Source organism: Dama dama, chromosome 5 (assembly GCF_033118175.1).
Source record: "Dama dama isolate Ldn47 chromosome 5, ASM3311817v1, whole genome shotgun sequence".
NCBI classification, from domain to species: Eukaryota; Metazoa; Chordata; class Mammalia; order Artiodactyla; family Cervidae; genus Dama; species Dama dama.
This window is the reverse complement of record NC_083685.1, coordinates 104616034-104637278: the sequence shown is the minus strand read 5'-3', so window position 1 is coordinate 104637278 and position 21245 is coordinate 104616034. Positions and strand designations below refer to the sequence as shown.

General features: G+C 52.7%; 1 protein-coding gene across 9 annotated transcripts; it reads right to left on the bottom strand.

Annotated features, from left to right (window-relative positions):
- Positions 1–5047: 5047 nt before the first annotated feature.
- Positions 5048–21245, bottom strand: FLCN (folliculin). 9 transcript variants are annotated; one of them, XM_061143670.1, is made up of 12 exons: positions 21164–21241; positions 17178–17449; positions 15871–16017; positions 14874–15095; positions 13919–14079; positions 12599–12690; positions 11066–11256; positions 9130–9243; positions 8255–8378; positions 7140–7271; positions 6931–7036; positions 5048–6287 (listed from the first exon to the last, which is right to left on the bottom strand). In XM_061143670.1, the coding sequence occupies exons 2-12, from the start codon at positions 17424–17426 to the stop codon at positions 6086–6088; spliced, it is 1740 nt and encodes a 579-aa protein (XP_060999653.1). In that variant the 5' UTR covers positions 17427–17449; positions 21164–21241; the 3' UTR covers positions 5048–6085. The 9 variants fall into 9 exon arrangements, 7 of the variants coding, with proteins under 7 accessions (XP_060999653.1, XP_060999655.1, XP_060999654.1 ...); XM_061143672.1 differs by lacking the exon at positions 21164–21241 and adding an exon at positions 20810–20937; XM_061143671.1 differs by lacking the exon at positions 21164–21241 and adding an exon at positions 20612–20749.

The following is a 21245-nucleotide window of genomic DNA, read 5'->3' as shown; positions in this document are numbered from 1 at the left end:
GGCGTCGGCAGCTACCGAGGCCCCACGTGCCACGTGCACCCTGCGCCTGCGTGCCTGCTACGCACGTACGCCAGCCGCCCCTTGCGCCTGCACGCCAGCAGGTCACGTGTACCCACCGCCAACTGCGCCTGCGTGCTCGTTCATCGACCCCCCCCGCCCACCGTAGCCTTGAGCCCGCTGCGTACGTGCTCCCGCCTGCCTGCGATGTCACCGCCTGCCTCCCAGCGTGCCTGCGCCCGCACCGCCCACCACCCACCTCCCACGTGCGGCTGCATAGTCCGCGACATCGCCCACTGCGCCTGCGCACCTGGCCCTGAGGGATGCAGGTGGCAGTGGCGAGGAACCCACAAAGGTCCAAACTGGAACAATGCGAGGGCCGCGTAAATAATGCAGAACTGGCTTGTACTTGAGGTGTAAATGTGCATCCTCTATGGTGGACTGAATGAGCAAGGAAAGAGAGCAACTGCTCCGCCCGACAGAAAAATCTCTCATGATCCGTTGGTGCTTGTCCTGAGGATGCTGCCCGGGGCTGCGGGTTGTGGGGGGCGCCCTCTGCAGAACAAGGGCAGCGACCCTCACACGCGGAAAATGGGCAGAAGGGTCACGTATGAGTGCCCGGGAGACTTGGCCGTCTTTCCCGAAGCTGTGACCGGATCCAGTCAGAAGGAAAAAAACCCACGGAAGCCCGGATTAGAGGACTGCTTTCACTTCTCACGGGACACCTGGCCAATGTTGTTCATGTCGGCCAAGGGCACGAAAGAAAGAGCCAGCTTGGACGCTGTCACAAGCCAGTGCAGACTGGGGAGACCTCACACCTGCCTGCCCTGCACTGGATCCGGACACAGAAACATGACATTGGTGAAAAAGCTGGTGAAATCCAAATAAAGTTTGGAGTTTAGTTAATAATAATGTACCGATGTCAGTTCCTTCACGTTGAGGAATGAAAGTAAAGGAAGAGGCTAGGAGGAAGGGAAACTGAGTTGAGGGGTAAATGGAACTCTGTGCGATCTTTGAAACTCCTGGGAAAATCTAAAGTTATTCTGAATTAAAAGTTTATTTAAAATGTGAAGCAAAAAAAGAAAAAAAATGTGAAGCACACACCTTCCATCTGGTGCAGCCATCCCGTGCATCCCACACAAACACATCCTACACAAAGACTTGGATACAAATGTTCACAGCAGTCTTGCTTGTAATAACTCTAATGTCCCTCAACAGATAAATGTTTGCATATCAATGCGACAGAATACTATTTAGCAATAAAAAGAAAGAAACCATTGATACACTCTACTACAACATGGATGGACTTCAGTTATGTTGTGATTGGCTGCAGAAACCTACAGTTCTGCTGGCAAAAAATGGTGGACTCGGTTGTGAATGAACTGTGAAAACACACAGCCTTACCAGCCCAAGCTTGCAGTCCATGTCGGGGCAAGCACCAGATGAATTAAAAGTCTGGCAGACACCCTGCAGAGGACCATGAAAGGGCCAAGTCATGGTCTCCACACAGCCCTGGCTGACTGGGGAGCAGTGTACGAGGGGGAATGACCCACAAAAGCACAGGGAGAAGTGAAAGCAACGGAGGCTTGAGAGTGTCCCACACCCACAGACAGATGAGCAGGGTGTGAGGCCTGCAGGCTCCAAGTATTTGGGTTAAGCCAAAATCACCAGTGACTCCTACATTCGAAAGACTCACAGGTGCCTGCTACGAACAGATGAAAATAAAAAGCTGAGCAGACACACCAGGGGCTGCTCACTGCAGGAGAAGAGATGCTGGAGCTTAAGTCCAGCTAAGTTTCCAAAGGACAGCGACCTCAGAAAAACAAAATAAAATCCAGAGTTGCTGCACTGTTGTTATCAAAAATGCCCGTTTTTCAACCAGAGCTTCAGTTCAGTTCAGCCACTCAGCTTACCAACATGCAAAGAAAGAGGAAAGTGTGACATGCATGCAGGAAAACAGAAGCCAATAGGAACTGATTCGAGTGGACTCTGAAGTTGAATTTAGTAGGAAGGGACTTCAAAATGACTCTTAAAAACATCCTCAAAGAATTAAAGAAAAAGGAAAAATAATGACAATGAGTAAACCGACTCCATAAATACAAAGTATTTACTAATATCTATGCAAACTGTCAGTGTAGGTTTGTTTGTTTGTTTGTTTTAGTGTAGGTTTTTTAATTGTAACAAATGGATGTCTTGGGTTGGGTCAGGGGTATATGGGAACTCTGTACCTTCCCCTCAATTTTGCTGTGAACTTACAACCACTCTAAAGAACTGTATTTTAAAAAGTCTATGCAAACCATGTATCAGATGAGGGTAATTCCCATAGTATATAAGAAATTCCTACAACTCAACAGCAAAAAAATTAAAAGAATAATTCAATTTAAAACTGTGCTAAAGACTTGAACAGACATTTCTCCAAAGAAGACATGGCTAGCCAACAGGTATTTTAAAAGATGCCCAACATCACTAACCATCAGGGAAATGTAAATCAAAACCACACATGTGGTTTTGTGTGAGGTATCACCTCACACATGCTAGGATGGCTGTTATCATGGATGTGAAGAAATTGGAACCTGTGTACTCTGTTAGTGGGAATCCAAATGGTGCACCTGCTATGGAAAACAGTATAGAGATTCCTCAAAAAATTAACATAGGACTACCATATGATCGAGCAGTCTCACTTCTGGGTATTTATCCAAAAGAACTGAATTTGGGATCTCAAAGAGAGATTAGCACTCCAGTGTTCAGTGTGGCACCATTCACAACAGCCAAGATGTGGAAACAACTTCAACATCTATCCACAAATGAATGGATAGAGAAAGCATGGTGATATCCAACTGCTCTGGCTAGAACTCCCACTACTATGTTGAATCAAAGTGGTGACAGTGTGCATACATGCCTTGTTCCTGATCTTGGAGGAAAGGCTTTCAGTCTTTCATTGTTGAGTATTAAGTTTCCTGCAGGTTTTTCACATACAGCTTTTGTGTGAAAGGGCGTTTCTATTTGGCAGAACTTTTTTTTTTTTAATCACAAAGAGGTGCTTAATTTTTCATGTGCTTCTTCTGCATCAATTGAGGTAACTGGGTTTTTTTTCCTTTATTTTTTTGACAGGGCATATTACATTGATTGGTTGTTGTATGTTGAACCATCCTTGCATTCCAGGGATAAATCCCACTTGGTCATGGTGTCTAGTTTTGTATTTCTTTTTAATATGCTGCTGAATTCTGTATTTTGTTGGGGATTTTTGCATCGATGTTTATAAGGGATATTGGTCTGTAGTTTTCTTCTTGTATCTTTTTTGGGTTATGCTGGCCTCATAGACTGAGCTGTGATGTCCCCTCTCCTTCAATTTTAGTTAAAGTTTGAGAAGGACTGGTGTTAATTCTTTAACTATTTGGTAGAATTCACCAGTGATACAATCAGCTCCAGAGCTTTTCTTTACTGGATTTTTGATTACTGATTCAATCTCCTTACTAGTTATAGGTCTATTCAGATTTTCTATTTCTTCATGATTTAGTCTTGGCAAGTTTTCTGTTTTTCAGCATGTTTCGGGGTTATCTAATTTTTTAGCAGTCACTCATATTACTCCTTTATAATCCTTTTAATTTCTATAGAATAGGTAGTAATGTCCCCACTTTCATTAACTTGAGATTTTTTTTTTGAAGTATATCTAGCTCAATGTCAATTTTGTTGATCTTTTCGAAGAACCAAATTTTAGTTTTCTTAATTTTTCTCTTTTATTCTCAATTCCATGCATGTATGTATGTATTTAAATCCATGAGCTAGAATAAAGGGGGAAAAGGCATAAGAAGAAAACAGATCCCTCTTGCTTATCATCCAGGTTTCACCCCTCCCTGTGGAGTGAGTGACCCTCCCTCATTCTCCACTGCAGTATTGCACTGCTCTCTCACTACTCTTTGCCTTGGCCTGTTCACAGTGAATATTTTCACTTGTTTAAGCTCTTTACTGTTCACTTTCCTCACAAGATGGACATTTAAAAAGAGCAGGGAACTGTATTTCTAGCCCCTAAAATAATGCCTGGAATATAGTAAGCACTCAGTAACAAGTGGTTTTTGTCTTTGCATCAATTTCCATTTGTTCACACATTATTTTCTTGACTTTCTCCACATCTTCCTTTAGTTCTTTGAACATCTTTGTTTTGAGCAACTTTAACAATTGTTTTAAAGTCTTTGCATCAATTTCCATTTGTTCACACATTATTTTCTTGACTTTCTCCACATCTTCCTTTAGTTCTTTGAACATCTTTGTTTTGAGCAACTTTAACAATTGTTTTAAAGTCTTTGCCTAATATATCTGCTGTTAAATCTTTTTCATGGACAGACTCTGTTGAATTCATTTTTCAACATGCTGTCCACACCTTCCTGTTTCTTTGTATGTCTTGATTTTGTTGTTGAACCCTGGACATTTAAATCCCCATTACCAGGGGTTTACTGTTTTTTGTTGTTATTTTTACTTTCTGGCTCTTTGCCAAGGATCAGCTAAAGTTATAAACTTAAATTTTTCTCAGATTTTTTTCTGAGCCCTTCCCTGGGTGTGTGCAGTCACTTTTTAATTTTCTCATTCATGTAAATTGTTTGAGTGTCCTACTCTTTAATGTCTGGCTCCTGAGAGGGGGAAAGAGGTCCCCAGCCCACTATCATTCCCTGACAGATACCTGATCCAGGGGTGGTGGGGTACAGCCACAGTGGCTGCCCCTCTTCATCTGCACTGTGATCAGATGCAGCGATCAGGCACAAAGCCCTGACATCCCAAGGACTCCCAACCCCATTCCCACAAGCTATATGCAAGTTGATCCAAGAACACGTGCACGGTCCTGCCACATGGCTAGGGGTAGGAGAAGGGAACCTGAAATTGTACAAAGAGCTGAAACTGACTGAAAGTTAATCACAATTTATTAAGTCTTCCCCTCCAGCAAAGTAGAAAGTTCCAAAACAGTTCTATTACTGGTCTTACTCTAACCATATTATTTTCTGTGACTGATCCCAAGAAAATCTGAGGTAGCAAACCAATAAAACCATGTAGTCAACAGTTTATAAAAATATATCTTTATTATTTTGATGTTCTTGCACAATACATATACCTAGTAATATAAACATGGTCTTCCTGTTAAATATAAATTAAACACAAAAAACTATAAACAAATCAGCAAAATTACTGGAAAATCCTTCCAAACCACAAATCCTTATTAAAAATGTACACAGGGATGATGAACCTGTCTTTAGACACCAAAATTAACTGCAGCCAAATGCAGACATTTAAAGAAGCAATCAAGGGCAGAGTGATATGGAAGAAAACTATGATGGGTGTCTCAGCTGCATACATAGTGAGCCAGGTCAGTCAAAGGACTCCAGTTGGCATTTCAGCAGAGTGTCATCTCTGTGCAAAAAGATCAGGGCTTGTCCTCAAGCTCAGGGTACTCTCAAAGCAACCACAGCAGAGAATGGCCAGAAGAGTGGTGGTCAGATAACTTAAAAATACGAATTCCAGATGCTCCAATGATGAGCGTGGAATATCCACTCCACCCAGAGCCATTCCCAGAGCCCTGACTTGAAGCCAGATTATTAGCAGTGACTCCAGATTAGCACATACTCTGAAAACCCATAACTACAGGGAAACTCACGACACACACAAAACCCGGAAAACCCTTGCTGAATTTCAGAATAGAAAGGTTCAACTGCCAACCTTGACAGGATCTGACAGTGAGGCTGAGGTACCTCAGGCGAGGCTGACCAGACAGGAGATACATATTTTCTGTCCGTTCTTCTCTCCTAGGGGGTGCGAATGCAGGGGACAAACTGTCACAAGTCTCCAACTGCCCTCTTCAGGGCTGGAGCAGCTCAAAGTCTGTGGGATGGTGCCAAGAACCACACCAGGCGCAAACCCCACACAGAGAGCAGAGTTCAGTTCCAACAGCTTCCACTCCTTCTGAGCAAACAGGGTCAGGTCGGCATTCGGATACAGGAGGACCACCTGTGACCGCCATCAGAGACCTGTGTCTGAGCATCACGACAAGTTGGCCATTGCCACTTCCCAGCAGGCCACGTGGATGCTCATTCCCACGGTGGGGTCAGTTGCGAGGCTCCAAGGCCGTGGGGCTGCGGACCGTGGACATGAGGTGTGACTTGTAGGTTTTGCTCAGGCCTGTCATCCAGAACTTGAGCAGCTTAACGTTGTCCTCCTCAGACGCTCCAAGGATACTCAGCAGCTTCTGTGTGTCCTCTTTGGGCCGACTATCCACCTTGGTGAATTTAAAAAGGACCTTCACTTTGCTGTAGAAAATCAAAACCAAACACTCAGCTACCATAGCGCCATCAGCAGAGTTCTGGTCCTGGGGCCTAAGAGGCTTCAAGACCAGCAACAGCTTGATAAGCAGAGCAGAACAGAAACAGGGGAGTCAGCCCGGCACCGCAGCAGCTCAGGCCTGCCCCAGCATTTCCCACTTGCCCAGTTCTAATGCTGCTGCATCCAGACAGGGAGGTTAAAAAAACAAACATTACTTCCTGTCATGAAAGGAACTGCCTGCTCTGAAGCTTCATTGCACTATTTAAAGTCAGAACGATGTTTGGCTAATTAATTGACAAAAAATTACTAAGAAGGCAGGAGGGAATATAGTTATCTGCTGTCACAGAATGAGAACTATCTGATCTTTCAATTTTTTAAGTTAATTAACTATCAAAAACAACTGCTTCCTTGGAGAGCACAGAGCAGCTTGAGGCCCAGGTGCCGAGTCACCTGCTCAAGGTCACCCAGCTGGCTGCACAGGCGGCGGACTTGTAACCTCTCCCCTACTGCACCACCCCAGCGCCACGGCCTCAGCTCTTTTCTGGTTTTCCTCAGCAGGATGCCGTGGTGTTGGCACCCCAGCCCTCCCCGGAAAGCAAGACACCAGAAGCCGCGACAGCGCCTGCTTACTTCATCCACTCTTCCTTGAGGCACACGAGGCACTGGTCCACCACGTCCACGGACAGGTTCTGGTTGGTCAGAGCAGCCTCCATCTTATTCAGGATGGTGGGGCCGACTGAAGGTGGGGCAGAGGGGGTCAGCACCAGGAGAGCCTGAGTGCTGCCCCCCCACCCCCCCAGCTCATTCTGGGATGAGGCAGCCCACTCAGCGGGACTCACCTCGGTCTGCAGCTACAGGACTCCCACTGGTCACCACAAACTCATACTTGCTGAGAGGTTGCTCACCCTCACACCCGACTGCATGGAGGCTGGAGCGAGTGGCCGTGTGGACCTCCACGACCACAGCAAACTCTGGGGCAACACAGACACACTGCTCTGTCAAGTGTGCCCCTTCACCCCATGACAAGCACACTGGACTCTGCGGCTCCGAATCATCTCAGACCATCTCGGGAAACTCCAGCCACCCGAGGTTAATACTTGGGCCTTTAAAATCTTCTGTCATTTGTGAACACAGTTAAGAGTTCACTTTTGACTCAAACTAACAATGCATCAAGTGATAATAACTACTGATTATGTCATATACCTCAGTTGGCTTAATACTAAACTGCTCTGTGAGAGGGGTCCTGCAAAACCCCTACTTCATAGGCAGGGAAACAGAATCTAAGTGACTTGCATGAGGTCACATGGCTATGGTGGTAATAACATCAAGCCAGTCTCTGAGACTAGAGCCTGTGCTCTGCATACTACCTCCTGGACTCACAGCCCAGCCTGAGTGCTGAAGGATGGCAGCTCTGTGACCAACCGTCTGTCCAACTCACAGAATCACCGGAGGAGCCTGGACATGCCAGGAGGTGGGGATGGGTGCCTAGGCTGATTCCCAAATGCTCCCAAATGAAAAGGGATGAAAATGAGCTTCCTGGCTGTTTTTCTAGAGCAATAAGCTTGTCCATCCCAAGGGTGGAGGTGAGCAGAGCAAAGGCCACTGTGCTGATGGGCAGCAGGGACGGGTTTACGGCAGATAAAACAGGAGACCAGAAAGAGGAAGGACCACCACAGGGCAGAGGGGTCAGTCCAGCGGGACTCCTGAACCATCCCCAGGATGGGACATGCCCCCACTGAGAGCCACACCCCAGCAAGCTACCGCAACCATGAGCTTGTCCAGCCCAACCCACACCTGCCTTGAAGACAGGAAACAGAGACCAATGCCATTGGCAAAGCAAGTCCTGCAACGTGGGCCCTCCTGTCTCTGAGGCCAGCAGGCGTGGTCCTCACACACAGCTGACACCCAGCCACGTGGTCTCGCTCCGAGTCCTGAGGTCCAACGAGGCTTGTACCTGAGGCCAGCACGTGGGGAGGGATCTGCACGTGGGGGCTGAGGCCCAGGAAGTTGCAGCGGTAGGCCTCCTCGTACTGGCTGCTGTAGGGGACGACACGGACACAGCCCACGGGCAGCATGGTCTGCAGGGACACAACGGCCCAGGGTTGAGGAGCGCTGCCCCGGCTGCGTCCATCCCCACACCCCAGTGTACTCAGCACTCGTGCAGAGCCCCTTCCTCCCAAGGTGTCCCTGGTCTTCTGGCCCCAGGCTGTCTCCCACACAGCCCCACCCTGGCCTGCTCAGCAGGGTTAGCTCCTTCATTCTCCAGCTGCTTAGCTGTGTGTCTCTTCCCTCATCCCCAAAGCTTTTTGAGAGACTGATCTCGTGCCCTCAGGACCTAGACAGAGGGCGGTGAGCACGCATCCTCAGAGCCAGACCCGGGCCATGGCACCACTACACCTGTGGGGTGCAACACGGCGGGCCCATCAAGAACGCGCCATGCAGAGGCCCTGGGGGCTGAGGCCAACGCTGGTGGAGGTGGCTTCTCAGAGGGGTAGGGATGGGGATACAGACAAGGCGTAATCAGTCTATGAGGACAGCAGATTCCTCAGAGGAAACAAAGCCACAAATCACTACCTGTTGTTTTTCTAAATATTTTGGGGCCGAGCTGTGTGTGTCTTATGCAATCAGTTCCAACCAGGGATGGGACCCAGGCCCTCGGCAGTGAAAGGGCAGATGACCCCCATATTAATAGTGGGGAAAAACACAGATCTTAGATTCAGGCAACAAGTCTCTGATACGTCCTAACACCCACACCTGAAGTCCAGTTAATAAAACCCACCAGGCCAGTACTGTCTCCCCACCACCACCAGAGAAAAAACACCCTCTCACCCGAAGGACTTCGAAGGCTGAATGGACGAGGTCTGAATCTCTGCTCTTCCAGATCACCTGGTTCCCCATGAGGACGTGCCAGGCCAGTGTGCGGAAAGATGGGGCACCCAGGACCTGAAAAACACAGCGTACAGTTTTCCATCCAGAAACTTTGCCTGTGGAGCAAAGGAGGCGGGCCAGGAGAGAGGAAGTCATCTACCTCCAGAGGGGGAAGGGGGAGTTGGATGACGTGCCCAGGACAGGAAGGGGCAGGGGACCTCTCTACATTCACACCTGAAAGCCTGAGCCCAAAGCTCTTGCAAACTTCAACATCTTTCCCCCAATTTTACTCTTAAAAACTTAAAGCTGTTCATTCTAAGCTTTCTGCAACACACCTTCTCTCTCTACACACTTAACTATGGCTCAACCACTCAAAAGCGAACCAAGGTTGTGACTCTTCAGCACCAAGGAAGAGCGGGGTCTCCACACCGGCTCACCCAGGGCTGCCCTGTTCAGTGTGGATCCACGTCCAGAGCACACCTCCACCCCTCCTCCTGGGAGTGAGACTCCCTGATCTATCCTGTCTCTGTTGTCGTTCAGTTGCTCAGTTGTGTCTCTTTGTGACTCCATGGACCGTAGCCCACCAGGCCCCTCTGTCCATGGGGTTTTCCAGGCAAGAATACTGGAGTGGGTTGCCATTTTCTTCTCCAGGGGATCTTCCTGACCCAGGGATTGAACCCGCATCTACTGCATCTCCTGCTGCTGAGCCACCTGAGCAGCCCATCTTATCTTTTTCCTGCTTTAATCAACTGATTAACCCTGTGGCACTGACGTTTTGAAGACAAAAGGCCGCCAAAGAATTGATGCTTTTGAACTGTGGTGCTGGAGAAGACCCTTGAGAGTCCCTTGGACAGCAAGGAGAACAAACCAGTCAATCCTAAAGGAAATCAACCCTGAATATTCATTGGAAGGAACGATGTTGGAAAAGATTGAACGCACGAGAAGGGGACGAAAGAGGACAAAATGGTTGGATGGCATGACCAACTCAATGGACATGAGTTTGAGCAAACTCGAGGAGATGGTGAAGGAAAGGGAAACCTGGCATGCTGAAGTCCATGGGTTGCAAAGAGCTGGACACAACGGAGTGACTGAACAACAACTCACAGTTTCGAAGAGCTCATCCTATTACCCAATACCACCCGCCCCTGAGAACCCGCCTCCAGGACCCACCCCTGGCAGAACCCCAGACCCCTCCCAACTGTCACCCACAGAAACAATCAGCAGGGCTTGCAGCCTAGTCAAGGACGAGCTGAGTGAACGGTTTTTACCCTGAAGTCCCACAGAGAACCTGTTGTTAATCAGGCTTTTTACTTAATTTTCCAAAAAACAAATCACTGTCTTCTGACAGAATTCATGCTCAACATAAAAAGAGTCTAAGAAGGAACTGTCGGCCTCTGTGACCCAGTAGTCCCTCCCCCAGTACCCCCAGTGGTCATGCCCCACCCCTACCCCCACTGCCGCGCAGGCTCCCTCTTATACTGAATGACAAGCCCTTGTTTGAATGCAATTACTTGAGTCAGACATTCAGATCTTTTCATTCTTTGTAAGACTGCCCACTGTTTTCAATCTACAAAGCATCCGTGCTGCATGCAAATCAACAATGTTGCTCAACTCCTTTAGAAGGTTCCAGAGCCACAAGATTCAAGACTCATGAAAAGCCGACTGCTGGGCCTTTCTTTAAAGACAACCCCTCCATCCTCACTGAGCCTAGGGCTCAGACACCCCAGATGCCCACTGTCCTCTACAGTCACCCACTGAGAAGGTTCCTGGTCACTCCTGAGTATGGCAGCCTGAAGGACAAGGTGTGCCGGGTGAAGATGAGCCAGAAGCAGAGGCAGGGGCTCCGGTCCCAGTGTCTGACCCCTCTATCCCCTCCCCGTCCCCTGCCACCACCTACCTGCCTCATGTGCCGAAGCGATTTGAACACGGAGAGCTTCCGTGGCTGCCAAGCTCCACAGTCTGAGAGCAAGGAAGACTCCGCTGGGCACTTGGTCAGCTCCCGCCCCTCTGCCCCCTCTGGCAGGGCAGGGCCTTTCTCCTCCTCTTCAGCCTCAGAGTTGTCCCAGCTTTCTGATTCCTCTTCCAACTCTGCAAAACGGACAACTAAAGTTTCGCAGCACACAGCTCTGGGTTCCTTTACTCCCTGGATGTCACATGACCACTTCAGCCCAAGGCACCTTGTGGTTAAACCCACCAGGAAGCTACTGACTTCGAGTTCAGGCCAGCTGGCTACACTACTTGCTGCCTCTGGAGCCCTGGGGGGCTGGGAGTGGTCAGTCTGCGTTCTATCCACGGCTGGTGGAAGAAGTCAAGCCAAGGCTGAGCAAAGCACACAGGCGCTACCCTGAGGGCTCCACACGTCCTGCCCTGAAGTCAGCACCGTTCTCCTCGCCTTACAGAAAGGAAGTGCTTGTCATCTCAGCTCACCTCACATCAGCCCCACGAATGCAGTACCCTCACTCCCTGTCTCGCACGAGGGGGCAGTGCCTGGGCAACACAGAACATACATGCGTCCCAGAGCCGGACCTGAAGGCACATCTGTCTGGCTCCAGCCTGTGCTCTGAATCCCTACACTCACCTTTTTGACAAAAATATAACCCAAGACGTGACAGTGAACCCTGCACACCTGCACCTCTCTCAACACTCTCGGCTCTCGAAGTAAAGAGACCTCACCAACAGACAGCCCTTGCCCTCTTCACCAGCCAAAAAATGCATAATCACTGCGATCAGTGGTCCACGGTTGACTGCACCGTGAGAGTACCATGGTGGACCGCAATCCAGCGCCTCGCCCTTGCAGGGAAGCCTCTTCAGATGCAAGTCACCTGATGACAGGAACAACCTCAAAACAGCTCCAGCTTGTTAAGGTCACGCATTTGCAAGAAGCAGCTCATCAAGCACATCACGAGTCTTGTTCACCCCACACTGCTACATCACTGAAAATCCAATCATCTCCAAAAGAAACGTGGACTCTCAGACCCCCCGGGTGGTTACCCAGACGTGGAGAGCTGACCACAGACCTGAGGAAGGTGGCCCAGACACCAGGCTGGGGAGCCACTGCTCTGGTGAAACCCTCGGGTCCTGTGAAGCACAGCACTCTACTGTTACAGAGCAGAGCAGGGAGTGGGCCCCCGTCCAGAGAGGCGAGCAGGTTGAGAGCCTCGCTCACCTGCCCCCCTCCCGCCCTGGGGGTCAAGGCAGCAACAGCCCTGGGGGTCAAGGCAGGCCTCTCCAACCTGCCTGGACAGACTCTCATGGGACCATAAAGGAAGATGAGACAGGAAACCCCAATAAAATCATGAAGAGAAAAGGGCCAGTTTCTGCTCCCAGGGTGTCCTCCATCAGCCCTCTGCCAGGACGGAGGGATGGACTGAGCACAGGGCAACTGCACAGCCATCCCACAGGCTCCCAGCACGAGCACCTCCCTGCTCACCCGCAAGCTGCTCCATCTGGACCAAGGTGTCCTCAGTGGGTGCGCCTTCCAGGAGCTTCTCAGTCAGCCGGCTGCCGCATGCTTTCAGGAGCCTGAGAACAGAGCACCAACTATGAAGTGTTCTTGCCAAAAGAAAAATAGGACTCGAAACCGAAAGACCCTGCTGATCTGACTACCAGGTAACAGAACACACGGGTGTAAGGACGCAGCTGAAAACTGCCCAGTGATTGCGATCAGCCAGGGGTCCAGGGGTCCCCTGACAGAGACCCAGCAGCACCTGCGCCCGTGGCGGTACGGCCCCCACACCAGGTCAAGCTTGAGGCAGCACAGGACAGCAAGCGTGGATGGGGCTAGAGGAAGCTACAGAAGGAATCTGCTTTGTGGGATGTGATAATTTAATGGCTGAGGTATACAACTAAGATTTGCCTTAAAAAACATTCTAGAATAAAAAAGTGAGAGAACAGATGAAAAAGCATTAAGACACTGATAACTGCTAAAGCAAGACGGCAAGGGTATGTGGTGCTTATTACACGTTGGGTCGGTCTGAAAATTTCCGTAATTGATTTTTAAAAGACAGAACACTTGGCTGGGGAGACATATTTCTGCCTTAGTTTGCAGGTTCTCAGGAGCTGCACTCAAAGATTTCCATGTGAGGACATGGCTTAGGTGACACTGCACAGGAATGAGAACTTGGGGTGTTTGGAAGGAAAATACCCTGCAGGGGAGGAACAGAAACAGTCTGTGGCGGGGGGACAGACTGTAGCAGTTTCCAGGTTGTCCACAAGTCTGTCCCTACTCTTCCCTCCACATGGTGGAGACTGAGCCTCCCACCTGCCTTAGGTGGGCCCCTCTAATGACAGCAGGTGAAGGCAGGTCTGAGGCCACTGAGACCTGGGCATAAGGGCCGCCGAGCCCTTCTCACTCCCCCAGGTCACTGGCACAACCACGGTGAAGGGCTGAGGCTGCCCACCCACGGCTGGACCAACCTGCTAGCCCCAAGAGGGAGCCAGCTTCAGAGGACAGAAGCTCCTCCTGAGACCAAAGCAGCCCAGGTCAGCTCCCTCCAAATCCTGATCCGCAACAGTCTAGCAGTTTAAGCACTCACTGCTGTCCCAGGAGAGGAGAGACCACTGGCTTTGGCCTGGGGTCAGCACCCGAAAAGTAGCACCTTCTCAGCGACCTCTGCGTGCTCAGGGCCAAGGACAACTGGGCCAAGCTCAGGCTCACAAGCCACACACAGATGCGCCCAGTGACGGTCCCCCAACCTAGGCACAGTCCGGCCAACACCCTAGCAGTTGCGAGAAGACCGAGTCTGGTTACCAAGCAAAGGAGGTGTGCAGGCAGGCCCACAGGCTATCATCGTTGGTCAAGGATGTCAGCGAGCGGGCGGCGTTGCCATTCCTCTGGTGCAGGAACGGGGTGAATGCTGTGTTCATCCTCTGGGCACGCTGCGGACACCCGAACTGCTCCGCTTCAAACACCTGAGCCACGGAGGGAGGGGATGGCCCTTCAGGACAATCCCAGCTGGCAGCCCAGGCCCCTCTGCTCTCTGGACTCAGAGGAAAGATGAGGCTGCCATTCCCACCCAGCAGGGTACTCTGTCCCCATGCGGTCAGAAGCCACCTGAGGAAAGCGTCAGTTAAGAATTTCTCCCGCAGCCTCCCTGCTCAAGGTGGCCATGAGGCTGCTCTCCCAGTGCTCTTGGCTCCCCCTCCAGGCACAGGGGCTTCCACTGCTCAGACCCTGTCCAGTGGGGACACGCAACCACCCCCCACAAGGAGAGGAGCCAGGCCTCCAGGCCCAAGTGCCCCTTGAGCAGGCACCTATGAGCAGCAGGTCACCACGGCTGCCACCCCACACACCAGGCTGACACGGTGAGCAGATCCCTGTCGCCTGAACTGAACACAGATCATCAACAAGCCGCTGGGGTTTAGGGACTGTCTGCTACCAAAGCACCACCAGCCTGTCCCCCCAGGTGGCCCTTGACATCCAGGTAGAATGTGGGTCTGCCACACTATTAGTGGACAGGCTTCTGAAACGATGGTGAGAGGAAGCAAAGATCAGCAGGGATCACGCCAGAGTGGCTAACTGCAGTTATGACAGAGCCGAACAAGAACCAGGGCAGCAGGACTCGAGAGAGACAGGCTGGCCTCCAGCTTGTGTCCACAACTCCGACCATGCAGTGGTCAGGACCCCGAGGCAGGCACACCGCCCCACTCGTTCCCTCCGCGTGGAGCCCTCCCAACCCGCCCCTACCACCCAGCCTCCTGGCCACCTTGAGCGCCTTGCCCTGGAGCTCGTCGATGATCCCGCGGATCTTGCCCAGCAGGAAGGGCCAGGAGTTGATGAGGTAGATGCGGTCCATCATGATGGCAATGATGCTGTACCAGCGCTGGAAGCCCCGGGCCAAGCTGTCCTTGATGAAGAACGTGTGGCTGAACACGAAGCCATGCTGCTCGTCCCCAAAGAAGATGGGGCCCTCGCGGCCGGGGCAGACCTGGGACACAAGGACAGCGCTCCAGGACACCACCCTCTATATACAGGTGACTCCTGCTCAGACAGTTCTTCCTGCACTAACGAACCAACACTGATTACAAGAAGAGTGGGAAAGGAGGATGAGAGAGGAAGCGTCCGCTTCTCTCTCTCCTGTGATCAAACTCCCCAAAGAGAACATTCATCACTGTGGAACGCAAGGGCCAGTGGATTCCTTAATTTCTTTCTACCTTGAGTCATATAGAACTCCTGTACAAATATATAATCTACCCCAGGCTCAAACTTGCCAACATCACTCATCTGGAACATACTGGAGGGAGGACAAGCCTCAAAGGTCTGAAAGTGGGTACAGTGACAGGAAGCATGAGAGAATAAACTACAAATTCTCTGTGACAGAGACATATATGCTAAGACTGAATGCAACAGCAGCAGTCACATGTCTTAGAAACACCCTGACTCACTCCCTGGACAACTCAGAGAGCATGTGATGGGCACTGAGGCTGTGACATGGTGGTGACATCCGATGGGAGCAACATGGCCTACACATACTCTACACATGAGCAGCACATCTAGGAAGAACAAAGAATGCAGGTCCGGTGCTTACAAGGGTGAGCTAGCAACCAGCCAGGGTGCCCTGTAGCTTACTCTGGAGGCCTGCCTGCCTGTGCTCTTCATGACAGGACTGCTGGCTGCCTGCCTGCCCATGACCAACACTGATGCTGCCCAGGCTGGAGTGTGTGGGAACGACTCCTCAGAGGGCCCAGGTCACGGGCTCTCACCTCACAGCTCAGGCTCCGCACGCAGGCCTGGCGGACGATGCTGAAGAGCTGGGGGTGGTTGGGGTGCTGATGACTGACATACTTGATCGAGGTCTCCTTGTCATGGCTGATGTAGCCGGGGTGCCCTGCAGCAAGTGACCGGCAGCCCTGCTCAAGAGAAACAAAAGAAAACCAGTTAGCCAGGAAGCAAGCAACACACATTCTTCCCCTTGTGAGAATCTCAAGCAAAAGAATCTACTACTGTAAAAAAACAACTGGCTCCTAGAGTTACACCTGGCTGAGGAGCTCCGTTTCCTGAACAGGAAAACCCGGACGGGGGCCTCACAGAGGTCACTGGGTCTAGTCTACCACACGCCCACAGCAGGAGTCCTGGGGAGCTCAGTACCCACCACTCATCTAACTCGAGGCGCAAACCCAAGACAGTCACCACAAGCACCCCCACCTTCGAGACAGCAAAACAGGCTCAGAGTGGCTCACACAGCCTGTGCTGGCCTCCACTCTGATCTGGGCACAACACTGGGCAGGGCCTCAGGAGGTAGCCACGCTCAGACCCTCTGCCATGGAAGTGGGCTGGACCAGTGACCCTGGCTGCTGCCCCTCTGAAGCCACAGCCATGTTTGGTGCTGAGGCTGTGCGTCCCCAAGGCAAGCCCTCCCCGTGTGATGTAGGACCCTCCCAAGCTGTTCTAGCTCAAGAACCCTCCCCCATGATCCCACTGCCCAGGTCCCCCTCCTGCCTGCCTCCCTGTCACAGGTGTCACCTGCTCACAGCAGAAGCCCCTCCCCACCTTTGCTCCCTCCCTCTCGACCCCTCACAATCAATCAACCTCAAGCTCGCTGACTGCTTCTCAGCAAACCCAAACTAACATGGCTGGATTTCTGTTCACCCTGCATGGCAGGTCCAACACCACCCAATTTCCAGTCCAAACCCAGGGCCTGCATGTGAAGAATCAGCCTGGTTCAGGGACCTGATCTCTATCACCCAGGGCTCAGGAGGCAGGCAGGGTGCTTGAGAGGAGGACACCCGGCCGAGGGGACAGGAGAGGAGGTCGGCAGTGCGTGAGCACTGTGCAGAAGGGAGGCCGGAAAGGCAGACTCTGTGATGGTGGCAAGCGCCTGCTGGCCCAGAGGGACTGGAAAGAGCAAGAGCTGGCATGAGAGGAAAGAACCAGAGGGAAGAGAGGCAGCAAGTACATCCCAAGAGCCCAGAGCTGTGAGGTCACTTCCATGACCAGGAGGTCAAGCCCAAGCCCCTGCAGAGAAGAAACGCCCCTCGACCCCGCCCCCAGGGCCCCAAGAGACACTGGCCTCACACATGTCCGACTTCTTGGGCCCCGGGCTGCTGGACTCCGCGCTGGCACCTTCTGCTGGGCTGTGCGCACGGATGCGACTGCTCATCTGGATGCCGCCCTCCTCCTCGTCCGCAGGCTCGCCCCGGCCGGCGCCATCCCCGCTACCGGCCCCCTGTGGCAGTGGGGCGTGCAGGACCTCTGTGCAGAAGAGCGTGCGGGGGCCGTGCAGCTCGCAGAAGTGACAGAGCGCGACGATGGCGTTCATGGTGCCCTAGAGATGGTGCTGGGCTGTGGGGAGAGGAGAGAAATGCCTTAGATGGCCCCAGAACCCACCCACTCCAGGGCCCGGAGACCGGAGGGCTGTCCCTGACCAGTCAGGTCATGAGCCGGGCGGCACTGCTAAGCTCCCAGTCTCAACCAGCATGGCATCGCATGCAGAGATGCAAAACAGACACCGTCCCTGCCACGTGGAGTGAGGACAAACAAGACAAACAGAACTTGGGATCACACAGAAACCCTTCAGTCAGGACTGTGATGGCAGGGCTCATGGGGACAAGGAGTGACAGTGCCTTGCGGCATCTGTTCCATGAACAGCCGTGGGGCAGCTCCAATGCCAGGCAGCATTGCAGGTGCCATGATGCTGCCTCATGGAGCTCACCTCCCAGGAGGGGAGGGGAAGTAGGGCTATTGCTTCCTCTCATGTGGTGACAGAGTCAGGGAGACAAGGACAGGAGTCAAGGGCAGAGAATCCCTGGAGGAGGCGGGATGTGATTTCAGACAAAAGGGCTCCTGATTGAGAGCTGAAGGAGCACAGGGCACCACAAGTGCTGAGGAGGAGGCGTGAAGGAGTGTGAATGTTCGCAGAGCTGGGGGTGAGGGCAGAAGTCAAGTGGGGGGTGGATTTTAGGGCCATGATAAGACCCCGAACTATCTTTCAGAGATTAGAGAACCTGTGGGAATTCTGATGAGAAATACAATAAATTTGAATGTTACTTTAAAAGATCATTTTGGCTGCTATTCCAGGTAGACACAGGGAAGCCAGCTGGCCTGGGCCAGGCTGGGCAGGGGAAGGTGGTGAGGACAGTCCAAGCGTGACTGTACCCCAAGGAGAAAAGCAGACACTGCTCATGGGTGGGTTGTGGAGCACCAGGAAGGAAGCAGGGACGTGGGGGCTGGGAGCAGAGAGCAGTGCTGAGGGGAGCCCCCAGTGGAGAAGATGACGACAGGCTGGCCGTAGGGGGGTGGTGGCGCTAAGTGGGGCAGTCAGGGCTGAGGGGCCCTGGGCCTCTAGAGCTTAGATGTGGGAGGGAGGAAGAGCTGGTCAAGGTCACAGAGAATGACAGGCAGCGAGGCAAAGTGCACGGTCACTCCAGGGACCACGGGGCAAAATCCAAGTCATGAGGGAAGCAGAGTCCTGGAAGGGTCAGGAGGCAGGGTGGTTTGGGCACCAAGAAGGTGGAGATGGCAGGTGGGGGTGCAGACACAAGTGTCCTCTGCTTGGGAAAACCGTAAAGGTGGGGGGTAGTGGTATCCACTAGGCTGCAACAGTACTGGAGGCACAGAGGTGAGATGGTAACCGCCCAGCGGACCTGACACGTGTCACACAGCAGGGTCTGGAAGGCAGGCTAAAATGGGAACAGTCTGTGTTTACCACATCAGTAAAGTGTTGTCAACCATCCAGCTGTCACTGCACTGGAGCGTGAGGGTCACAGCAGAAGCGGCAGAGCCAACCTAAAAGAGACACCTGAGGACCAGATAGGAGGAGGGGTGGCTGGAAGGCACGGCAAGTCAGAGTATGGGGGTGGGTGCTAGAGGAAGGTGGGCAGTGGGAGAGAAGATAGTTTAAGATAAGAGGGCACTTAGCTGGAAGACCTTGAGTTCCATGGAGATTCTGGAGAGCAGGACAGAGAGGCAGGGCTGGGGAGAAAGGTCCCGAACACCCCCCGCCCCAAGACCTCCACTGGCTCACTGCCCCTCCTAAGTGCTCACACCCACCCATCACTCTCTCCCCGCTTTATTTTACTGGATCATACACTGTGTCTCATCTTCAGCAGTTCCTTGCACACAGCGGGCACCAAGTTAACACGTGTTAAATAAATAAGTGAATTTAGGAGTTGCCTGGAGAGAGGACAGTTGTTGCCACAGAAAGTGGAACACTTGTGGAAGGTGTCCACATGAATCTCTATACTTATCAGGACTACATGGCCACCATCCCACCTAGTCGACAGATAGCAGGGCCATTTGCACATGAATTGGGCCGGGCAACACCGTCATACCTCAGCTTCAAGACCTGCTGTTTTCTAGGCAAGGAAAAGTATCAGGGCCAATTCTAAGAGCAGTGGGCATGGAAAAAAAAATAATTAAGCTGCCTACAGCCAACCTCATATGAGAACATGAAAGAGGACGTGGGGACCCCACAGCTCTCAGTGCTTCAGCAGAGGCTCGCCTTGTAAGCAGCGGCCCACAGAATGTTGATGATGCGAATAGAGTCCACGACAAAGTCTGATCCCTTGTGACACAAGTATATGTTTAAATGTCCTTGTAAAGTTTAAGATATTTAAGTATATAAAGTCGTCATCCTTCCAACTCTTGGTTACACATCATGCCCATTTAACCCTTCAGACAACAGCCCAGCCTGTGGGCAGAGGTGATGCTGCTAAGCTTCTTCTGAGCATCCAGGATCAAACTGTCAGGCTACTCTGACTTTTTCTGAGTGACACTCACTCCCGTCTGACAGGACTTCTGACTCCTCGGATCACAGCCGAGATAAAACTTAGCTCCTCAGCCGCGCACCCACAGACTCAAGAAAACCTCTCTCCAGCCCCGAGTAGCCAGGTGACGTCCAACGGGTCCAAATACCTCTCTCAGCACCAGCCTAAAGCTGAGCGCCACTGGCCTGGGAGGGAACCACGGCCCCAGGCACCCTACCTCGGGCAGCGTGAAGTTGGGTCTCCGACTCCAATCTCTACCGGATGCCCCCCAGTCATTACTCCCCAGCCAGCTTTCCAGAAGCCAAGGAAGCAGCAGAAACCCTCCCCCGCCGGAGACGCTCCTCAACACGACACCTCGTGACGGGCAAGGGTACTGTCCACGCCCTCTCCCACCGCGAGAGGAACGTGAGCACCCCTCCAGCGGGGCACCCCGGCCGGGTCCCCCCGCCCCTGCAATCCGGACGGCGGCCTGGCCTCCGGTACCAGGGACGTGCGTGTGACCGTCGAGGACACTCAACCACTAGTGACTTGGCGCCTGAACACGTCCACCCCGAGGGTCCCCGCGCTGGGGACCCAGTGCCGCCGGCCGCCGCGACCCACCCCTTCCGCGAGGAGATCGCGCCCGACCTCACCCGCCAAGCTGGGGGCCTCCTCAGCTCCAGGCCGCCGCACCCCGCCCCCGGCCCGACCTCCCCGCCAGCGGGATCACCCCCTCGCCCGGAACAGCGTCCCTACTAACCCGACAGGCTGCGGCGCCGCCCCTGCTTCGAGCCCTCCGCCGCGCCGCCCCTCTCGGATCTCCGCCCCCCCGCACCCGGGCTGCCCCCACCAAGTCCCCTCACAAGGGGCCGCGCCCGCCTCAGGGCGCGTGACTCCGTCGGGCCGTACCACCGCCTGGGGCCGCGGAGGGGGAGCCGGCCGGTCGACGCCCCCGTACCCGAGGCGCGCGGAGCTCGGCCAGACCCGCATCCTGGGAAGACCGCACGGGTCCGGGAGCTCCGAAATCCGGTGGGACCCTGGAACGATTGCCAGACCCGCCCTCTCCACCGCCCAGCCCGCACCCCCACCGAGAAGCCCGGAGTGGTCGCGCCCGCGCGGGCGGGGGAGAGGGGGCCGCGGGGAGGTGGAGGAAGCCATTCCAGGAGAGGGGAGGATGCATTAATTTAAAGAGCATTTTTTAAAGAGAACTGAGGAAAAGTAGATCCATTCTAGGACTCCCGGCACATACCGAAGGAAGAGAGAAAGAGGACGCTGCGAATATATAGGATGCTGTAATTTCTTTTGGTTTTACCGTTTTCATTAAATTTCCGATGGAACCAGTGTTCGGTGGAGCGCGCGGGCCCGGGGCGGGGCAGGAGGCGGCCACGGTATGA